We start from the raw sequence: 22,063 nt of genomic DNA, 5'->3' as shown, positions 1-22,063 counted from the left end.
CCTCTGGAAGTCAAAAAGCTGCCTCTAATGCTAGAGGTGTTTATCTCAAAATCACTCCTCAATCACTTATGCTCATTGAAAGAAAACAAAGCAGAAGAGGCAATCAGGGATCTGGGATATCATCTTAGACTTGATAAACCAACATGTGCTTTAGCTATCACATGCTCATAGTGTACCATTTTCTGTTGAGGTAAGAGAAAGATCAAGTAAGCCTTTTCCAACTGTTCATGTGAAGCCCAGAGAGAGAACTATTTTTTCCAGTGGAAACAAGGAATAGAGCAAGCTAAAATGTGTCTCTCTTTATTAAATTAATACAGCCCCCTACCCTGCCACCATCATGCAGCTAAAGAACCAATAGGAGGATAGCTCCATTATCCTAAAGCCCCCAAATCCTATAGTGCTGAGACAGCACATGTAGTTATCCAGAAACAGGCAGAGCAACACCAGGAGGTACCTGCCCATCCCTATCTATATGACACATGGCTATACTCATAAAAATTTGAGATCTACAAAGTGATCATTCAATTCCCAGATCCTCACTTTCCAGGAGGCACAGTGCCATTATTATGCCTGTTTTATAGATGAAGAAACCAACATTAGGAGAGATTGAGAGACTTATCTGTGGTCATATAACTTGAGAGTTTCATGAGTGGAATCTGAATCTAGCCCTGACACTAAATCCACTGTGTTTTCCATTCTGCCATGATGTCTTTCACAAGCAATGAAAGTGTAGGACCATTTCAACTGAGACTTTTACAAGTATTTCATCTCTCCTACTAAATTATACATTCCTTCCAGGGATAAAATGTCTTTTAAATCTTAATGACTTGCTAAATCAATACCACAACCCCTAGTGCCTAGCACTATGTGAAAAGGAAATACTAATTTATTTGTTCAATCCAGAAAACAGTTTACATTTCAAATTCATTTTGCTCAGATAAATACATTCAGTGTCAGATTGGCTTTACTGCTTTGATTGGGGCATGGAAGAAAGAGGCATGACTTATATTACAAGTAGACTACATTTAACATGGTGAATGTGCCTCTGAAAAGTTGCACGCAAATTTTTTTTTTTACAATATATTCTTTTTCTCTATAACACCACAAAATACTTTATATTTCAATACTTCAGATGATCTCTGACCTCAGCCATAAACCTACTACTTCCACAGATACCTGGGTTCAATCCCATTTCTGACAGTGGAGGGGGAAGGGGGGAGAAAGAAAGAGGCGGGGCAGAGAAGAGAGAGAGAGAGAGAGAGAGAGAGAGAGAGAGAGAGAGAGAGAGAGAGCAAAAAAATTGTTCCAAAAGTAGTTTAGGGAGGCAATGTAATTTAGGGGCAAATGTATAGATCACTAGAAGGAAATTCAAAATGAGATACAAACTAGTACGGCAGTGTGAGAACTACTATGTTAAATTTAGGTTAAACCAAACCAATAACAACAATAAATCGCTAACATTATTACAGCACTCACCCTCTGTCAGGCACTGTGCTAAGCACTTTGTAAATATCCTTTCATATATGCTTCATAACAACCCACGGAGGTAACAGGCACTATTATTATCCCCATTTTACAATGGATGAAACTGAGGTTAAGTGACTTGCCCAAAGTCACAAAGCTAGAAAATGTCTGAGGCCATATTTTACCTCTGATCTTCCTGAATCCACTCTAAGGACACTATTCATTGAACCACCTGGTCATATATAGTGGCGATTTATGGTTTCATAAACAGTCTTTTTTTTTCTATTCTTCTTTGGCTAAGGAAATCTATGTGTGCTGATTTTTGTCAATTTTATAAAAATATTTCCCCCAGTAGAAAGAAATATCCTTGAGAATAGAGGTTGTCTTTTTTGTTATTGTTTGTACTTATTCTCCAAGCATTAACAGTCTGGCACATGGTAAGCACTTATTAAGTGCTTTATCTATCTATCTATCTATTTATCTATCTGTCTGTCTGTCTGTCTGTCTATTTATCTGTCCACCTGTCCATCTATCTAGCCATCCATCCACCTATCTAATCTAAAAAAGGAAGTATACTGGCTCTGGGGTCAGAGATCCTGAGTTCAATGCCTACATCTGACACTCTTGTATGTCCTGAGGCATCACTTTGCCTCCCTGGACCTCAGTTTCCTCCTTAAAATGAGGGCTGAACTAGATACCCTCTGATGTTTTCTAGCTCTAAGTCTTCTTCTTAGCAAGCATTCTTTGACATGATAGTGTAAAGACGAGATTGCAACTCCTCTATGCCTTGACAGTTTCATGAGTTACAGAGGAAAAAAAAAATCATTTAGTTTTTTAAGCCCTGCTCTTCCAAATAGGGATTTCAGGGTATAATCAACACTCTCCCCTTCTTGGTCACTAGTCATCAGTATCTTTAAGCAATGAACAATGGAATGGTTGGCTGGATGAATCCCCAAAATTTACTCAATAAAGAGGGAAGGAGATCACCATTTAATGAGCACAAGGGACTTTCAGAGAGATTTTAACTGAATGAATTTAACAGTGCCTTGCTCAAATGTGGGTCCCCAGGAAGTTAGCCCAGGTTTGAAAGATATTGGGGCTCTGTGCTCAATCAAAACCATAGTTCATAAGCTCCACTTTTTGTTTTTACATTGTCAACCAGAAAAGATATATTGGCTCAGAGGAAACTATATTTATTCAAATTAAGAGATGACAAAATGTCTCAATAACTCCTTACACCCAAAAGGAAACCAGCAATGAAGAGAGGGAGTACATACATGCAAAGAACACAAATATGTGTGTATTCACCCTTCATTGCTGAAGAAGACCATGCCATCAGAGAAATAATGACATGACTTGTACTTGACTTTGAGTGAGGGAGGGCTTGTGCAGGTCACCAGCCTCACTTCTCCTCCTGTCATCTGAATTCAGTGACCAGATATTCATCAGGATGACTGGAGATGACCCAGAATGAAGCAGTTGGGGTTAAGTGACTTGCCCAAGGTCACCCAGCTAGTGAGTGTCAAGTATCTGAGGTGAGATTTGAACTCAGGTCCTCCAGACTCCTGCACTGTTACTTTATCCACTGTACCACCTAGCTGCCCTGGCTTTACAAATAAATAGCTGAGGAATGAAGAAAAGGGAAAGGAGAAAGGGAAAGATATGCCCAACAACATGAAGAATTCCAGAGAACAGCAAGAAGAGATAAGGTTTTCTTAAATGAGCAATGCAAAGAAATATAAGAAAACAACAGACTGGGAAACACAAGAAAAACTGAAGATTATTGATAAAGGTGAAAGAGTAGAGTGTAGAAGATGACCTGAAGTGTAACATCAAAAAAACTAAGATTTTAGCAACTGGTTCCACCACTTCCTGCCAAATAAAGAAAAAGAAATGAAAGCAGAGTCAGATTTTACATTCTTGGGCTCAAAGATCACTGCAGACAGCTACTGGGATCATGAAATTAAAAGACACCTACTCCTTGGAAGGAAAGCTATGGCAAATCCGGACAGCAGAGACATCACCTTGCCAACAAACGTGCAGCCAAAGCTATGGTTTTTCCAGTAGCATTATTATCAGGGAATAGGTGGAGAGACATATGTAAAGAAATCTGTGTGGTCGAAGAATATACATGAATAAAGAAACATGGAAAACAAACCTGGCCTGGGCACACAGATGGAGGATACTCACACAGGGCATTTTTGGCCAGGGGACTCATGCCACTGGGGCAACTCAGAACTTCAATGTGGTTGGTGTTGTTTTTCAGTCATTTCCAACTCTCCATGATCCAATTTTGGGTTTCCTTGGTAGAGATTTTGGAGTGGTTTGCCATTTCCTTCTCTAGCTCATTTTATAGATGACAAAACTGAGGTGAACAGGGTTAAGTGACTTGTCCAGGGTCACTCATCTACTAAATGTCCTCTAATACAACAATAGAGCTGTTATTATCCTCTGGTGATGCTATTGTGCTGCACTGCTACTCTTTATGGGGCACCATTGCATGGAAGCTCCACTCACTACTGAGCAATGAACCCCATCATCTCTACTAGTCTCTCTGTTCACTGCATGTCCCTGCCCTCCACCCAGCACTGTGGAGTCTTCTTTCTGAGCTACTCTCTGCTACCACCTTCTGGTCATAAACTCTTTTACTTCCAGATTACCTATACTATTCTTTCAACTGGGCTGCATCAAAGGGCTAAAATCCTTTAAACCCTCATAGCCTAAGGGCATGATACCTTCATCTAGCCCGAAAGGCTGATGCCAAAAAAGATAGGAGAAACCTTCACCCTAGGAATAAGGGTTTTTCTTTTTCTTTTTCACTGTTATCTCCAGCTATCACTCAAAATCCTTGATACCCCAAAATTATTTGATTTGGTATTAGAAAATTCCTCAGTCAATATGGATACATGACTTAGACATAAAGGGTGATACCATAAGAAAATTAGGAGAGTAAAGAATAATTTACCTGTCAGATCTGTGGAGAAGGGAAAAATTGATGACCAAACAAGAGAGAGCATTATAAAATGCAAAATGGATAATTTTGATTACATTAAATTTAAAAAGGTTTTGCACAAACAAAGCCAATGCAACCAAGATTAGAAGGGAAGCAGAAAACTGGGGAACATTTTTTACAGCCAATGTCTCTGGTAAAGGACTCATTTCTAGAATATATAGAGAAGTGAGTCAAATTTATAAGAATACCAGTCATTCTGCAGTTGATAAATGGTCAGAGCATATTAACAGGCAGTTTACAGATGAAGAAATTAAAGCTTTCTATAGTCATATAAAAATGTTCTAAATCACTATTGATTGGAGAAATGCAAATTAAAACAACTCTGAGGTCACACCTATCAGGTCAGCTAATATGACCAAAAAAAAAAGGAAAATGATAAATGTTGGAGGGGATGTGGGAAAATTGGAACTCTAATGCATTACTGGTGGAGTTGTGAACTGATCCAACCATTCTGGAGAGCAATTTGGAACTATGCCCAAAGGGCTATAAAACTGTGCATAACCTTTGATTCTAGAATACCACTGTTAGGTTTATATTCCAAAGAGATCATTAAAGAGGGAAAAGGACCCACATATACAAAAACATTTATAGTCACTTTTTTTTGTGGTGGCAAAGAATTGGAAATTGAAGGAATGTCCATCAATTGGAGAATGGCTGAACAATCTATGGTATATGAATGTAATGGAACACTATTGTATTGTAAGAAATAATGAGCAGGCTGATTTCAAAAAACCTAGAAAGACTTAGATGAACTGATGCAGAGTGAAGTAAGCAAAAAAACATTGTACACAGTAACAGCACCATTGTGTGATGATCAGCTTTGAGAGATTTACTCTTCTCATTTACAAAATGTTCTAAGACAATTTCAAAGGATTTATCATGGAAAATACTATCCATATCCAGAGAAAGAGCTAAGGAGTCTGAATGCAGATCGAAGCATACTATTTTTCTCTTTTTTCCTTTCTCATGGTATTCTCCGTTTTGTTTTGATTCTTCTTGCACAACATGACTAATATGGAAATGTGTTTAATATGACTGTACACATGTAGCTTATATCAAATTGCATGTCATCTTGGCAAGTAGGAGGAGGAAGGAAAGAGAAAAAAAAATTGGAACTTAAAATCTTACAAAAGTGAATGTTTAAAACTATCTTTATATGTAATTGGAAAAAATAAAACACTATTAAGTAAAGGGGGGAAAGAAAATTCCTTTTCATTCCAGTCAAACTCTCAGTCTCTGCATCACCTCAATCCATCTTTACACAACTCCTCCACAGAGGATCCAAGTGGAAATGGAGCAATGAGTTTCCATGAGTCTCCCTTCCCCTAAAAGCTCCTGGTTGCTCTGCAAATAAACCCAGGTTCAAGAACAAAAGTGGGTCTAATGGCTTCTGTCTTCATTCCTTTATTATAAATTCCCACCTTTATTGTACCTACCTACCAACAGTAAAGTTTCTGGTCTTTGTTTAGCCTTGCTGCCAGCAATAAATCTCTCTGATGTTCTTTCATGAGTCTACAATACAGTAAGTTTAAAGACACAGATACACAGCATTCCTGCAAATAGGATGGAATTCAATTATCTCTCTTTGGCTCAGTTGGCTTACCTTGACATGAAGTCAAATACAATTCCCAGATTCAGGGTAAGAAAGGGAAGAATAAGAAAGGATGCAAAAGAGGGAGGCTGAAGAAGTAGCTAGGTAGCTCAGTGGATACAGTGCAGGGATCAGTCAGGAAGATTTGAATTCAAATCTAGTCTTGGATACTCATTAATTGTTTGACTGAGCAAGTCACTCAACCCTTATTTGACTCAATTTCCTCATCTGTAAAATGGGGATAATATTAGCACTTTACCCCACCCAGATTTGTTATGAGGATCAAATGAGATTATATTTGTAAACTGCATAGCATGTCAACTGAGCAGCCAGGTTGCATAGTGGATAGAGTGTCAGGCCTGGAGTCAGGAAGACCTGAATTCTAATCCAGCCTCAGACACCTACTAGCAAGACACTTAATCTAGTTTCCTCTTCAGGAAAATGAGCTGGAGAAGAAATGGCAAACCACTCCAGCATCTTTGCCAAGATTTCGAAAGAATATGATCACGAAGAGTTGCATACGACAAAACAACAGCAACAACTACCATGGCAACTGGCACATAGTAGGTGCTTCATAAATATTAGCTATTATTTTTAAAGAAAAGATCCAATGATTATGGTCTCTCCATGTAAGAGATACAGAGCTGCCACCTGCCTACCAGAAAGAACTCAAAGAGAGAGTTCTCCTAATATATCTGTAAGCCACACTCACTACCTCAGACTACTCAAGGCACATGTCACTGTCTTCCTTCTGGCTAGAAACTCTCTAGCCTGCTCTTTAATACTTCCTAAAGATTGGAGGCCACATTATACCTTCTTCATATCTAAACACAACCAGACCTAAGAGTCAGTGGTGGTAGTATCTATTTACATGGGGTAAGTCAGTCTTGAATAGAAGAAACATAACCCTGTTAATGACACAAAGTCACTTCTTCAACCCAGTCGTATAACTCATTGGGCCCTCTTTACTGTGACATGTTTTTCTGGCTTGAACATAGACGCATAAAAATCCATTATGGCTCCACAGTCCAAATGGCTTGACAGTAATAAATAAGATGTCTATTGATCGATACAATACTGCCAAGATAAGCTGAGCAGGCAGTTTTCTAATATTTGAGCTCAACCTTTCAGTGATGAGTTTCTCTGAACCTACTCTCAGGTGAGAGTTCATCACCAACGCACATGCTTCAAGTGTTTTCAGCCTAACGCTATCTCCTAACGCTCACACTCCACTGCCATGTTTTTCAAGATTCCAGTCACTTCTTTGTTATGATGAGACATCAGATGAAAACATTACTAGAGGAAATGACAGATTAAGCCCCTTCATTTCTCTGCCCCATAACCTTTTAGTCAAATTGTTAATAATGTGATAAATAATGCTTAAGGGTATTAGGTGGCAAAGTCTTCCTGACTTCAAATCTAACCTCTGACACTAGTTGTCTGGACAAGTCATTTAACCCTGCTTGCCTCAGTTTCCTCATGTGTAAATGGAACTAGAGAAGGAAATGGGAAACCACTCCAGTATCTTTACCAAGAAAACCCTAAATGGGATCAGGAAGGGTCAGAAACGACTGAAACAACTGAACAACAAACAATGCTTTATTAATCACAAATAAGAAAGAACAATGGGTTTGGGGAGAGAAGATCTGGTTTTCATTCCTTCTCTGCTTATTACCTTTATGGCCTTGCACAAGGTTTTTGGAATATGGTTTCCTCACCTGAAAAATGGAATCGATGATGGATATCTGCTGGGGTGGCAAGATGTAGGACAAGGAGGTGGGTGTAGTTGACAAAGAAAGGGAGGGAGAGACGCAAATTAACTGGCATTTATTAAAAACCTGCTATATGATATAAAGCTTCCGAGGATATTAAGACAAAAATGAAACATTCCCAACACTCCAGGGACTTACATTATATCAGTGGAGAAAACATGCACATAAATAAGCATAGAAAGATACATGAATATCTATATAAGTGGGAGTGTATATGTAATATATGTACATATAGAATATATACATAGAACTTATGGCATATACAAATGTGTATTGTATACATATCTATGTGTAAATACATATCTATGTGTAAATACCAACTGGACTAAGACCTCTTCTGGTTCTTAATCCTTCATCGTACTTTAAGGCCAGGAAGCACTTTTTAATACCACAACTCTATGAGGGACACAATGATACAAATATTATTATCACCATTTCACAAATGAGACTGAGACTCAAAAATATTAAGTGACTGGACCAGAATCATACAAATAGTATCTGAGCCAGGATTCAAACCTAAGTCTGACTGCAAACACCATCTTTTATCACTGTACTTCATGCCTTAATGAACTAGTGGGCTCACGAGTGAATAATGTTATGTTGCTAATTATTTCACAAAATCATGGAATTTCAGAGTTGGTAGAGATCCTAATGGCCATCTAGTCCAACCCATTCCCAAACAAGAATCCCTAACACCTCCAGAAGTAGCTGATCACCCTTTTGGAGAGCTGTAATAGCTAGGAAGTTTTACAAAATCGTTTCCTCTTTACAACTTTTAGTCAGCAGCCCACATCCTCACCCAGACCAAATAGACCAAATCTAACCCCTCTTCTGCATGGTGGCCCTTTAAATACTAGTATCTTTGAAGTGAAAAATGATATCACCCCAAACTGATGTTATTGCCTGAATGATAGGTTGTATTCACAGAGCTTGTCAAGTCCTTCATTTCCTCTCTTTTGTTTTGCCTTGTAGGTATCAACACCTTTAAAGGTCAGTACTTTCACAGTCGAGAGTACAAGCATCTAGATCTGTTCAAGGATAAGAGAGTCCTTGTGGTTGGCATGGGAAACTCTGGCACAGACATTGCTGTGGAGGCCAGTCACGTGGCTAAAAAGGTATGGACCTGGAGGATATTAACTATAATTATGATGTCATCTAAAATGTGCTGATATGTTGAATGGTCTTTAAAAGATGTAGCTCCTTCATTATTGGTCAATTTCACTGTAAATTCTGGATTTATTATTTCTCTAGAGAGGAAGGAAGAAAGAAAGAAAAGAAGGAAGGAAAGAAGGAAGGAAGGAAGGAAGGAAGGAAGGAAGGAAGGAAGGAAGGAAGGAAGGAAGGAAGGAAGGAAGGAAGGAAGGAAGGAAGGAAGGAAGGAAGTCTTCATCATGTCATCCCTAATTTTTTTTCATGACATTCAAAATTTTTCAGTCACCAAGAACTTGGAGTCACAGTGATGAAGATTAAAATCCTACCTCTGAGGATTACAATCTGTGTGGCCCCAAGGAAATCTGTTAATGTCTCTCAGCCTCGAATTTCCTCATTTGTAAAATAGGAACAGTAATAACCCCCATTTCCTGAGTTGTAAGAATCAATAAGATCACATTTGTCAAGTCTGCAAAAACTTACAACGTTCTATCACTCTCTATTATTTGGCCCCAAGAATCAATTCTCTCATCTGCGAGGTGAACTTAATACCTAAAGAGATGATGTGAAAATCAAATGAGATAATGGCTGCAAAGTCCTTTGCAAACCTTAAAACAATACAAACCATGAAGTTATTTAAGTTATTTTAGCAAACTGGAGGGAGCAAAAAAGAAAGAAGATTTGGGAACTGGCAGAGCATTCAGTGCCCCTAACTGGATAATTACAGCTCATGTTTATATGGTACTTTAAGGTTTACAAAGTGCTTTGAATAATGATAATAATAACTGGCATTTAAATGGTGCTTTAAGGTTTGCAACCAACCTTATCAATATTAATTTTTGTGATAGTCACAGAAACCCTATGAAGTCAATGCTAAACAACTTGTATATTTGCTCCTAGGTCTTCCTCAGCACCACTAGAGGTTCATGGCTGATAAATCGGGTTTTTGACCATGGCTATCCTTGGGACATGGTGTTTACATCTCGATTTAAAAGTATATTAAGAAATTCCCTCCCAACTTCAGTTGTGATCTGGTTAATCGGCAAAAAAGCGAATAGCTGGTTTGATCATGCAAACTATGGTTTGGTTCCAGAAAAGAGGTAATTTATCAGCTTTGGTATTATGCTCTCAGAAAGGAAGGACTCGGATTTCTCAGTAACTTTTGCAAAGCTAGACTGCTGCTGCCACAAGATATGTGTTTCTTTTGTAGAAACATATAGAAAGAGTATAGAACCACATCCAAGATTCAATTTAAGCAAGGGATAGATATGCGGGCTTTTGTTCCATTGGTAAGGAGAAATTGCTTCTGTACAGTTTTCATTTGCAGTCTCCTTAATGACTTCAAGATACACCCTCAACAACACAATCTCAGTTCAGTTCAGCAAACGTTTAAGGACCTAACATGTAAAAGGTACTTGGGAAACAAGGAGAGCTATGACATTAGCTTCTCAAGATGCTTAATCTTATAGAGGTCATGTACGTAATTACATACAAGGGGCCAGAATACATAGGAGAAGCTAAGTAAAATTCCATGAGTAATTTGAGGAGTAATTTATCTACTAGGGCTCATCTGCTGGGGTGGCAAGATGTAGGACAAGGAGGTGGGTGTAGTTGACAAAGAAAGGGAGGGAGAGACGCAAATTAACTGGCATTTATTAAAAACCTGCTATATGATATAAAGCTTCCGAGGATATTAAGACAAAAATGAAACATTCCCAACACTCCAGGGACTTACATTATATCAGTGGAGAAAACATGCACATAAATAAGCATAGAAAGATACATGAATATCTATATAAGTGGGAGTGTATATGTAATATATGTACATATAGAATATATACATAGAACTTATGGCATATACAAATGTGTATTGTATACATATCTATGTGTAAATACATGTATGAAGCATTATTTTATTTATATATATGATATCTTTATTTGTGGATATATGCATATACACACATACATACATATACACATACATGCAGAGATTAAATAATTTGTCTAGGATCACACAGCTAGTAAGCATCAGGGCTTGGAATCCAAACCAACTATATGTCTGTGTGTATATGTTGTGTGTGTATATATGTACTATGTGCAGGGATATACATACACATATATGTACACATATACACATGTTTGTGTATATGTGTACATATATGTGTACATATATACATGTGTGTGTGTGCGTGCAAGGCAATTTAAAGTAGTAGCCACTACCAAGTGGGGAATTGTAAAAGGGTGCATGTAGAATGTAGCATACGAGCTGAATTCTGAAGGAAAAGTAAACTATGATAAAAAAAAGAAAGGGAGTATCTTCTATGTGCTGGCCATGGCATGGAGACAAATGGCAATAGAAGTTGAGAGGTACCTTTTGACTAGATATGAATAGCAATAATAATAATTCACAGTTATATTTCATGTTAAGATTTACAAAAATCTTTCCACATAATAATCCTGAAAGATAGGAAAAAGAAATCTGTGATTATCCCCATTCTGTAGTTTAAAAATAGAGGTTCAGGCAGGGAAGGTAGATTAACTAGGGTCATACAACTAATGAATACCAAAATCAGGGCTTAATCATGACTCCAAAAGCAGAGCAGTGAATGCCAGAATCAGGAGCTTCTACTTCATCCTGTAAATAAATAAGAGCCATTAAAGGATTTTGAGGAGTTACACCACTGAAATGGTATATTAGCAAGATTCCAGGGACAGCCGTCTAAAAGATAATTACATTGACTGGATATGGAAGACTGTTTAGAAGGTTATGATAATATGTGGGGGAGGGAAGAGACAGTTGGACCTGGGAGTCAGGAAACCTGGATTGGATTCCAGGCACTCACGCTTCACTAGCTGTGTGACCCTAGATAGGTTACTTTATCTCTCTGTCCCTTGGTTTCCTCATCTATAAAGGGAAGATAATGATAACTTCATTAGAAGCCTCACAAGGTTGTTGTAAGAAAGTGCTTTGTGAACTTGAAAGCCCTGTGTAAATGGGAGCTATCATTAATATGGGTAAAAAGAGAGAAGAGGCTGAACTAGAGTAGTAGTGATTTACATGGAAAGGAGGAGATGAATGTGAGATATATTGCTGAGGTATTGCTGCTGGAATGGGAGGGATGGAGGAGAGAGACAGAAGAGCTCGATAACTCCAAGGTCACCAGTCTGAGTGACTGAGAAGATGGTTTTGCCCTCAGTCTAAATGCAGAAGTTAAGAGGAGGAGGAGATTTGAGGAGAAAGTTGATGAGTTACATTTTGAACATTTCGAATGCTGTGGCCATAAAGGTAGTGATATTCAACAAGAATTAGAGACATAAAACTGGAATTCGGGAAAGGTTTAGAAAGGAGTCGTAGATTTGTTTTATAACAAATAAAAAGGGTAGTAAAAAGGGCAATAAAATATTATATTTTATATATAAATATAAATAAAAAATTTATATAATTACATATAAAATAAAGGGGTAAAGGGGTGATAATTGAAGCCTCTCACAATATGACTTCCAACTAGTTTTCCAATCTTTTTTCACATTTCTCCTTATCATGTTTTATCCAAACTGGATTTCCAATGTGAATTCCATACACTCGCCCACCTCCATACCTTTGTACAGTTTGTCAGCCCAATTCTTTGAATACATGTATTCCTTAACTATAACTCTTAGACCCTTAGCTTCTTTCAAGGTTCTTCTCAGGTGCCATATGTTATATGAGTTTCTTCTGAGCAGGCCAGTTTTTAGCACTCACTTCTCATTGAACTTATTTTGCATTTCCTTATCACTTCTGTGTACATCTAATCTCCCCTAGCCCCCAAAGTTGAATATAAACTCCTGCAACTTCAGAAGAAGAGTGCTGTGGGAATATCTCCAGTTACTCCCAGAAGGTAGACAGAACTAATCAGGAATCACTGAAATTTGAGGGAAAAAAAAACACAGGGGTGCTGAAGGGCAGGCAGAATCCTGAAGGTCCACTTCCTAGGTTTCCTCGCTTTGTTTGGTTTGTTTGATTGATCAGTCAGTCAGTAGCCTATAAGGAGGAACCATTATCAAAAGTTATAATTCCTTCCTTACACAGCTTCCTTCTCTCAAACCTGCCTCATATTCATTGAAAGGGGAGAATTCTAGACTCAAGGATCAGACGAGATCAGAGGATAAATGAGGCATATTATTTGTTGGGGAAACTCTTCCTTTTCTATTTTGATTTAGGACTTTCCTAAGAGAACCGATACTGAATGATGAGCTCCCAGGATGCATAATTACTGGAAAGGTGTTGATCAAACCCAAGGTGGAGAAAGTGAAGGAAAACTCTGTGATATTTAAGAATACTCCAGAAGAAGAGCCTATTGATATAATTGTCTTGGCCACAGGTTATACTTTTGCTTTCCCTTTCCTTGATGAATCTATAGTGAAAGTTGAGAACAACCAGGCCTCTTTATATAAGTATGTATTCCCTGCACATCTGGAAAAACCAACACTGGCTGTCATCGGCCTAATCAAGCCTTTGGGATCCTTGGCATGCACATCAGAAGTACAAGCCCGATGGGCCACACGGGTCATAAAGGGTATGTAGATGGAAAACATGGTTGGGCAAAGAGTCAAGAGATGCAGAAAAGAAAGATGGTTGGAGGGCAAGGTGGTTCTCAGATGTCTAAGTTGAAATGATGGCTGATTGATTTTAGAGACTAGAAATCTTGATAACTCACCAGCTCCCATTTAAAACAGAGAGAAATCCTAAAAGCTAGATTCATATTGGTACTGAGTCACAGGGTAATGATGACTTACATTGTATCTCTGAATGCCAAGAAAGTAGAGACTACAAAATACTGGGTTTGTCTATCTACATAAAAGCTCATCAGCCATTTTAGTGAAATTAATGGGCCTAATTAAGACACCAAAATGGCAACTTTAGTGAAAATATTTTAGTCAAACTGGTTGCTTGGTACAGTGATATGAGAGTTAGGTAGATTGATAACTACTGATTAAGATACTGATGGCTCTGTGGAAGACACTGCTAAAGTAGTACCCTCAGAGACTTCTCCTTAGTACTCATTATTCTTTTTCTCAGTGACTTGGATGAAGGCATGGATAACATACTCAAATATGCCAATGATGCAAAAGTTAGAAGGGACTGATAGCACACTGGATTGTGGACTAAACCAAAAACATCCTGACAGGCCAGGACATTGGGACAAATCTCACGAGTAAAGTACTACAACTGGGTTGAAAATTCAACTTCAAAAGTGCAAAATGAAGAAAATATAACTTAAAGCAAATTAGGTAGAAAAATAAAGATTTGGCAGGTTTCATACCACAAACTTAATATGAGTCAATGGTGTAATAAAGCAGTCATAGAAAAAGTTTCCGTGATTCCAGCTTTCATTATGGGAAGCATGACTTCCAGAACAAGCATGGTGATGGTCTAACTGTACTCTACCATGGGTCACACCATATCTAATTTTTTTCATCATATTTTACTAAGAACATTGATAAACTAGAGAATATCAGAAGAAGTACGATAAGAATGCTGTAGGCCCTTGAGACCCTGCTATATAAGGGTCCCTTAAAGGCACTGGGGAAGTTTAGCTTAACAAAAAGAGGCACTGATTATGCATGGTAATAATATTTATACTCACAAGACTTACACTTATCAGATTTGGCCTCAGAAGACTTTACTAAGAACAATGGGTGAAAGTTACAAGGAAACTTATGCTTGGTTTCAGTAAAAAATAATTAAACAATTAGAACTATCCTCAAATGGAATGAGCTGCCTTGGAAAGTAACAAGTTCCCTCTTATCAGAGGAGGATCATTACTCAAGTACACTGCAGAAACTTTTATTTAGGTATAGTTTTGGGTTGACTGGCTTATGAAATGTTTCCTGAGATTTGGTGACAAAAGACAAACAAATGGTCACTTGACTTAAATTTGACTTTTCTTCTGGTTACTTTGAGATCATACAAAGACATGGTAAGCCTAAACTCCCTTGTGACTTATTAACCACAATTTGCCTTTGTGGAAGGCTGAATGGTAACCATTGATTTTGTCAAATCCTTGGGTGCAAGAAAAGCAGTGGCCAGTCTCATCAATTATAAATCATGGTACTTCATATGTTTACCCAGAGTTCTAATCAATGCCTAAAGGAAATCTTTAATTTTATTTTGTAGGTTTGAATAAACTACCATCCCCAGAGACCATGAGAGAAGACATTAACACAAGGAAAGCAAATAAAGGCACTGGGTAGGCTATGTCACTTAATTACCTGCATATGCTAGAGTTTTCAAAACTTTTTAGTATTCAGAGGAAGTCATTTCCCTAAAGGGTTAATGATTGGCCTCTTACCCAGAGATTGCAAAAAGCAGTGAATTATGAAGAGAAGGAAAAGGGAGCATCAAGAACTCTGGGAAAGTTTAAGGGCAACCTTGATTAGGACATACAAGTGAAAGAGGAAAAGAGGAGACCCAGAAAATCATGGCAGTGAAGATACTAGATCATGACTATCTACCATGTCAAGGAACTAAGGATTTGAAAGTAGGGATAAAGACTTTTCCTGTGATTTCATTGGCATAAACAACTCCAAGGTTAGGAAATTCCTTCAACCAAAGCAGGTCAGCACCTTCTCTGAAACTTATGGTTTTAGAGAGTTGTGTAGAGAAGTGAAAGGTTAAAGGACTTTCCCAGGACCACATAGCCTGTCAGAGGGAGAACTTATAGCGAAGGCTATCCTGACTTAAAGACAGTTCTTTATCCACTATACCACATTGACTCCCATGGACCTAGAATTTTAGAATACAGGATAGTAGGAGGGATGTCAAGGAACTTAACATCCTGGTCTGGTCTGGGGCCAGCTAGATAGAATCCATCATCACCAATCTGGACAGCATGGTCCCAGGGTGGCTCTTCCACAGATGAATGGACAGTCTCTTCCAGGGCATGATTTCTGGAGGTTTGGTAGAGAGATTACAGCAGTAGCAGGAAGAATATTCAGAAGAAAGTTAGCATGAATCATGGTTGGTTCTGGGGCTAGCTAGCTAGAGTTTGACTCTTACCAATTTGAATAGCCCAGCCCTAGGGGAGTAGTATTTTTAAAAGGAATTCACTTTATAGTTAGGAATAGGAGAAGAATTTTGAGACTAGAAGACATATTAATACATTAGAATGAAGGAGAAATCATGGATATGATTCTGAATTTTAGGAGGACAATTTCAGTTTTACCCATAGTAAGATGACCTTTGTTTTTCCTTCTCTTCTTCATAAAGGTTTGGATTACACTTCAGCCTAGTTTTGCAAACAGATCGCGCTGTATACATAGATGAGCTCTTGTCTTTCCTCAATGCAAAACCCAACTTGTTATCTCTGCTCCTGAAGGACCCACTACTGGCTTTTAAGGTTTTCTTCGGACCCCTTACCCCATACCAGTACCGTCTGACTGGTCCAGGGAAGTGGGATGGAGCCAGGAATGCCATTCTGACCCAGTGGGACCGGACAATCAAGGCAACAAAAACTCGAGTTGTACAAGAGCCTCCAGATACTTTTTCCTACCTACTCAAAGTCTTCAGCTTTTTAGCTCTACTTGTGGCTGTATTTCTTATTTTGTAGTAGCTGAAGACTTTGGTATCTTAGGAAAAAAATGCACAGGGCAGTAATCTCCTAGATCCTCCATCAAATCAGAGCCTTCACTCCTGTAGGTCTTTCCCAGGATAACTAATATGAGGTCTTATTCTTCCCACCTGGAATTCAAATGTACTGTAGAAACTCTACAGAAGCTTTATTGGCCAATGGTGTCCAGTATGTACTTTTCCCATCTTGTCCCTCTCTAGCTGTATTCTGATCTCTATATTCCACCAACCTATGGGAAGGAACGTTTTCTGCAAACCTTCAAACACTGTATAAATGTGAACTATCATTATGGTCATTGCTTTCATCTTTATTATCTGCATTTAACACCTGTGGAATAAAATAGTTCTTCCTGATTTTGGTAGTTTTAGAGGACACACCAATCTGAATATCTATACTTCCTTCTCCTTTATGAAATCTTGTTAATTTAATTGTGTCCTATAAACAGTAGAAGTCTTACAAATACTAGGTCTGTTTGGAGGTTGTATGCTATGTTTTTCATGGAAGTACAATAAAAGAAGTAGTGAACGTTTTTATGTGTTCTTTTAATCTATATTGGGAGGAGGAGGAAAGAGGGATTAAGAAAGAGGGGAGCTGAGGGTGGGGAGGGGAGAGAAGAGAGGCAAGGTGATATCTGCTCAGGAATAACATGAAGGATTGGTGGATTAAGTAAATATCAACGTGGCACACACATGCACACACATACACACACACACACACACACACACACACACACAAAAGACTCAGGTTTATCAACCTATATTAAGTTGCTCTGAGCCCCAGCTCAACCAATATGAAACAAGTTGGCCTCATCATTTGGGAGTAATTCAGTCCTTCCAAATGGTTTCAAATGAATTTGATGCCCCAGGAAACCAACAGCCCTCCTTCACACTCATAAGCCTATGTACATGATTTCACTTCCTATCAAATGAGCACTGTCTCTGAGAGCTTCATCTTGTGACACTACTGTGAGGAATTAGGGGGAAATTCTCTTCAGATTCGTAACTCCAAACAGCATTTAAGCTCAGGACTTATAGAAGAACAATGTAATTCTCCATATCTCTATAATCTCTATAATCCCTTTTCATCACAAAGTTCATGCTACTGTACCCGTAAGAGACATTATGGACATCATAGTGTGCTGGAGAGTGAGTGGTAAAGAGAGATACTCAAAGGGGAAAAGCAAGGAAAGAGAAAAAGAAGACAGATTAGGGAAGCAAAAGTAACTGTGGTGACAGAGAATAGATATTATGTAAGTTCGTCCTAGTATCAGCTAGGTCTGCACAAAGTGCACCTTGGTCACTGTACTAGGAAGATCATAGGTTTAGACCTGGAAGAGAACTGAGAGAGTTTTAATCCAATCCCCTTCACTTTACAGATGAAGAAACTGAGGCAACATGAAATGCCCAAGGCAGTAAGTGGTAGAGATAAGATTTGAGCCTGGGTTCTCTAAATCCCAAGCCATTTGTCTTCCTGTTGGGTTATCCTGTACTGGAGTTGGTTTAATCACGCACCTAAAAGCAACAAGAAAGATCTCTTCATGGGACACTTGGTCATTTCATTTTGGGGGGTTTGTGATTAGCATTTGTTAAATGGCCATTATGAAGAGCATTACAGTTTATAATTTGTTTATATAATAATAATATAATATACAATATAATAATATTTGTTACAGAGAATGAGGAAATCAAGAAATACTATTCAGAATTCATTAAGATCCTCTAAGATCCAAGTGAACAGATACCTTTGTAGGAGACACAGATCTTCTTTCCAGCCCTGACCACCCTCCATAGATGTTATGGCGAAAACTTGATAAGTCAGAATTAGATGTCTCACATAGAACAAAAGATGACCCATAAGACAAGACAAGGGCAAATGTTTCCTTTTCAAATAACAGAAGTGGGTGAAGTCTGCAAACTTTAGACCAGTGAGGTTGACTTCGATTCCTGACAAAATTTCAAACGTATTAGCAGAGAAATTCTGCATGAATATTTGGAAAAGAAAACAATAATCACTAAGAGCCAGCATGGCTTCATCAAAAATAGATGTTCCTAGAATAACTTCATTTCCTATTCAGATATTTGACTGGTAGAACAGGGGAATGTTCTAGACACAGTAAACCTATCTTTTAGTGAAATTGACTGGGCTTAAAATAGAAAAGCATCAATATTACCAGAGTAGAAGACACATTAATATCTCAGGTAGTTTTTTTAAAAGGAATGATTTAATATTACAGCTAGATATTTAAAAGCAATGATTTAATATTACACTTTTAGATAGTTGTTTTAAAGGAATGATTTAATAGTATACATCTAGATATTTAAAAGAATGATTTAATACTATATATTTAAATTATCGATATAATTTGTTCAGTCCTCTTTGTACCATATCAGAGAGGTCAAACACTCCACCATACAGGCAGCATTATTCCCTTACACTCCCGAGTGTAGTTTAACCAAATTAAAATGCAACTGGGAAGTAGCAAAAAAAAAAAAAAATCAAATTGAAATAGAACATAGATAATGTTAATACATACGTGTATTTCTAAGTCAATATGCCACCAGAAGGTATCCTTACTTATGGAATTTAGTGGCCCCGTTTCTGCACTCCAACTGCCTACTATATTCTTGAGGAAAATAGGCTGCCATCAAACCAACAAAAAGAAGGTATCCCAACTCAAAAAGTATGGGTGTAATTTATGTAAATGTTTATCCGAATTGCATATTTCTTTGCAGAGGCAGAATAGGAGAGGAAAGGTGATTGAATCTGTTTGTCACAATAGGAAGACTGAGATTTTGAAAGAATTCAAAGTTCAGCTCTCCCTAGTGGTCTAATTTAGAAGTGATCTGCTGACTATGTTTTACCCTAGACTACTTCCCGAGATTTGGACGTCGTGAAGCAGGCTGAATTTAGAGATGAGGGCGGACTTCCTTCACTTTCTCTCCCAAGTCTCTAAACCAGATTTAATAGCTCTGTAAGTAGTTTGTCTGTCCTTCATATAACTAAAGAAATATAATAGAAAAGCAGTGTGAATATCATTTAACTGAAAAGAATGTTTCATTGTTTGTTATCTCTGACGTAGTTAGAAAGTGCCAAGTTTTAATGTATAATAGAACAGATTGTTGGACCTTTCAACTCTTAAAAAAAGGGGGGAATTAACTCAAAGACTGCAGCCAATTCTCTCTTTGGACAATAAAATAAGCCTACTACTGGACCAGTTTTCTTTGAGATGAGCGTTTGGTTATTCAGTGGCTTGCTTTTCTGCTATCTGTTCTCCTGAGAGAGGCAATTGTGATAATAATGAAAGTTTTCACCTCTTCTGTGGTTAAGGTTATGGCAGGAGCACAGAAGAGGGGGTAAAGGGTGTAAATATGATGAAAGGTTGCTGAGAAAATCGTCTTCTGAAAAGAATATCTGAAAAAGATCCTAATATCTGTTAAGTAACTTCAATTCCAGAGTCACTGAGGTTCAGGGAAAGTCTTGGCAGCAGCAGAGATGGGGAGGAGAAATAGAGCAAAGCTCAAGTGGAGGGTGCAGAAAGAGAGCGGCGATGCCAGACTTCAGTAAACAGCCTGTACTGGTATTAAATTGGAGCAAACGCAATACCACTACAACTATAGACACCAACTAACAAGCTCCATCCTGTCTGACGCTAGGGAAAACTGTGTAAAGATTAGGAAGTGAATGCTGGATGGATTCCAAAAGACAAATAAGAAATCATGGTTGTTTAAATAGGTCATTGAGCAAGCCAAGTAGATTCTACATTGTTTAGTGGAGCTGGCAAGGATGGGGTGAAGCATCAACATGTGTACACAAGTCAAGTTCAATGATTAAGACTCACATCTGGGCGAGGCAGTGTGATAGGATGGGAAGGATGCAATCTGGGTTTGGAATCTCGCCTGGCTGAGGATCCTTGTACCTCCCCCACAACCATGGGGTAAGTTTGATAGCAAAGGAAGAGGCCAAAGGCCTCCAGATTGACTACAGGAGTTTAATCAATCATTATAATTAATCCAGGGTGGCTGCCAGATGATCCAGTGGATCTCTGCAAAGACCCCCCAAAATCCCCATGGTAATTATAGAAATCAGACAAAGAGAGAAGCACCCTAGGGTACTTCACTCAGGATTGGGGGGTATTTGGGGGTTTTCTGCTTAATGTTGTTTTTTTAGTTCATATTTAATATTGAGCCCAGTTCCCAGACATCCAAACGTTTACCCAGAACTTTTGGGTAAATGCCTAGACACTCAAGATTGAACACTGCTCATGTATCTACGCAGTATCTGAGTTATGACTCAGTGTCTGAATTATGATTTTTAACAGGTCACCATGTCCAGGCTTCCACCTTTCATAGAGTTTAAGTTTACGGCTTTCACTTTTTGCTATGTATTATGGCTTTCACCAATTTGGACCCCACAGAATCAAGGATCTTGGTTCAAATTCCAGTTCTGCCACTTAACCTCTCTGTTTGACTGAGCAAGCACAGTTTAACTACACTGTACTTCAGTTTCTTAACCTGTCAAATATGGGGTGAACTAGGAGAGTCTCAGGTCCCTTTCAACCCTAACTCTATGGCCCTATGATCCAGCTATGGAAAGGGAATAAGCATATATTACCTCTCCACTATGGGAAAGGCATTGTGCCAAGTACCTCATAAATATCTAGGAGCTGTTATCATCCTTTTATAGTTGAAGAAACTGAGACAGGCAGAGGTTGAGAGATTAAGCTCAGAATCACAGCTAAGATGTGTCTGAGGTTGGATTTGAACTTGGGTCTTAATGATTCCAGGCCCATTGTTCTATACACTATAGCTATCCCTACAATATTTGAGAATTGGCAAGGACCTTTAAGGAAACCTAGTCTAAGCTCTACAGCTCTGGAAATGGGGGCTCACAGAAATGAAGTTACTTTCCCAAGATGACCATGCCTCCATGGTCTCCCTTCTCCTCTGATCTATTTTCACACATGACCATAACTCTCTTCCTCCTTCCTGGGGTCAGGAAGGAGACAATCAGCCACATTGTGGGAATGTGAGCCAAGCTCTCTGACAACAGATTGCTCCCTCTCCAGTGTGAATAATTACACCCAACAAAGATTTTTAAAGAGATTAGAAATCATCAGTCACATGTTATGAGGGTGTTGTCTATTCTCCATAAGTGTCCCCTCTCCCACCATACGTGCATCCAGGGTGGACCGTCCACTGTGCCACCCATGGCTGACTTCTATGAGATTGACCCAAGTAAAAGAACTCCTAATTATAGCTCTGAATTTACTAGTCACTGCTCAAGAAAAGACATATTTTTAAAGAGCTAATTCTGCTCAGAACATCATCGTCTAGGTGCTAAATATGGTAACTTGTTCATTCTTACCACTTCTCTGTTGTGATTTGTCCTTCATTCTCAAAGAAGACCAGGAAGGTGATACCATGACTTGCAAGTGAACTGGATTTCAGTGAGGCAGGGCTGTGCA

General features: G+C 38.4%; 2 protein-coding genes across 9 annotated transcripts in view; both read left to right on the top strand.

Moving 5' to 3' along the window:
* Positions 1-17,128, top strand: part of LOC140529755 (flavin-containing monooxygenase 1-like) — a 31,884-nt gene extending 14,756 nt beyond the window's left edge. For all 7 annotated transcript variants that reach the window (XM_072648657.1, XM_072648656.1, XM_072648652.1 and 4 more), the window contains 5 exons: positions 8,813-8,955; positions 9,890-10,089; positions 13,190-13,545; positions 15,147-15,219; positions 16,239-17,128. In XM_072648657.1, coding sequence (XP_072504758.1) covers positions 8,813-8,955; positions 9,890-10,089; positions 13,190-13,545; positions 15,147-15,219; positions 16,239-16,578 — 1,112 coding nt within the window. In that variant the 3' untranslated portion in view covers positions 16,579-17,128. The remainder of the gene's footprint in view (positions 1-8,812; positions 8,956-9,889; positions 10,090-13,189; positions 13,546-15,146; positions 15,220-16,238) is intronic.
* A 2,315-nt stretch (positions 17,129-19,443) lies between these two features.
* Positions 19,444-22,063, top strand: part of LOC140529754 (dimethylaniline monooxygenase [N-oxide-forming] 4-like) — a 38,777-nt gene continuing 36,157 nt past the window's right edge. For both annotated transcript variants that reach the window (XM_072648649.1, XM_072648650.1), the window contains exon 1: positions 19,444-19,570. The gene's annotated coding sequence lies outside the window, so the exon portion shown is untranslated. The remainder of the gene's footprint in view (positions 19,571-22,063) is intronic.

Source organism: Notamacropus eugenii, chromosome 2, assembly GCF_028372415.1.
Source record: "Notamacropus eugenii isolate mMacEug1 chromosome 2, mMacEug1.pri_v2, whole genome shotgun sequence".
Taxonomy (NCBI): Eukaryota; Metazoa; Chordata; class Mammalia; order Diprotodontia; family Macropodidae; genus Notamacropus; species Notamacropus eugenii.
This window is presented reverse-complemented; position numbering and strand designations above follow the sequence as displayed.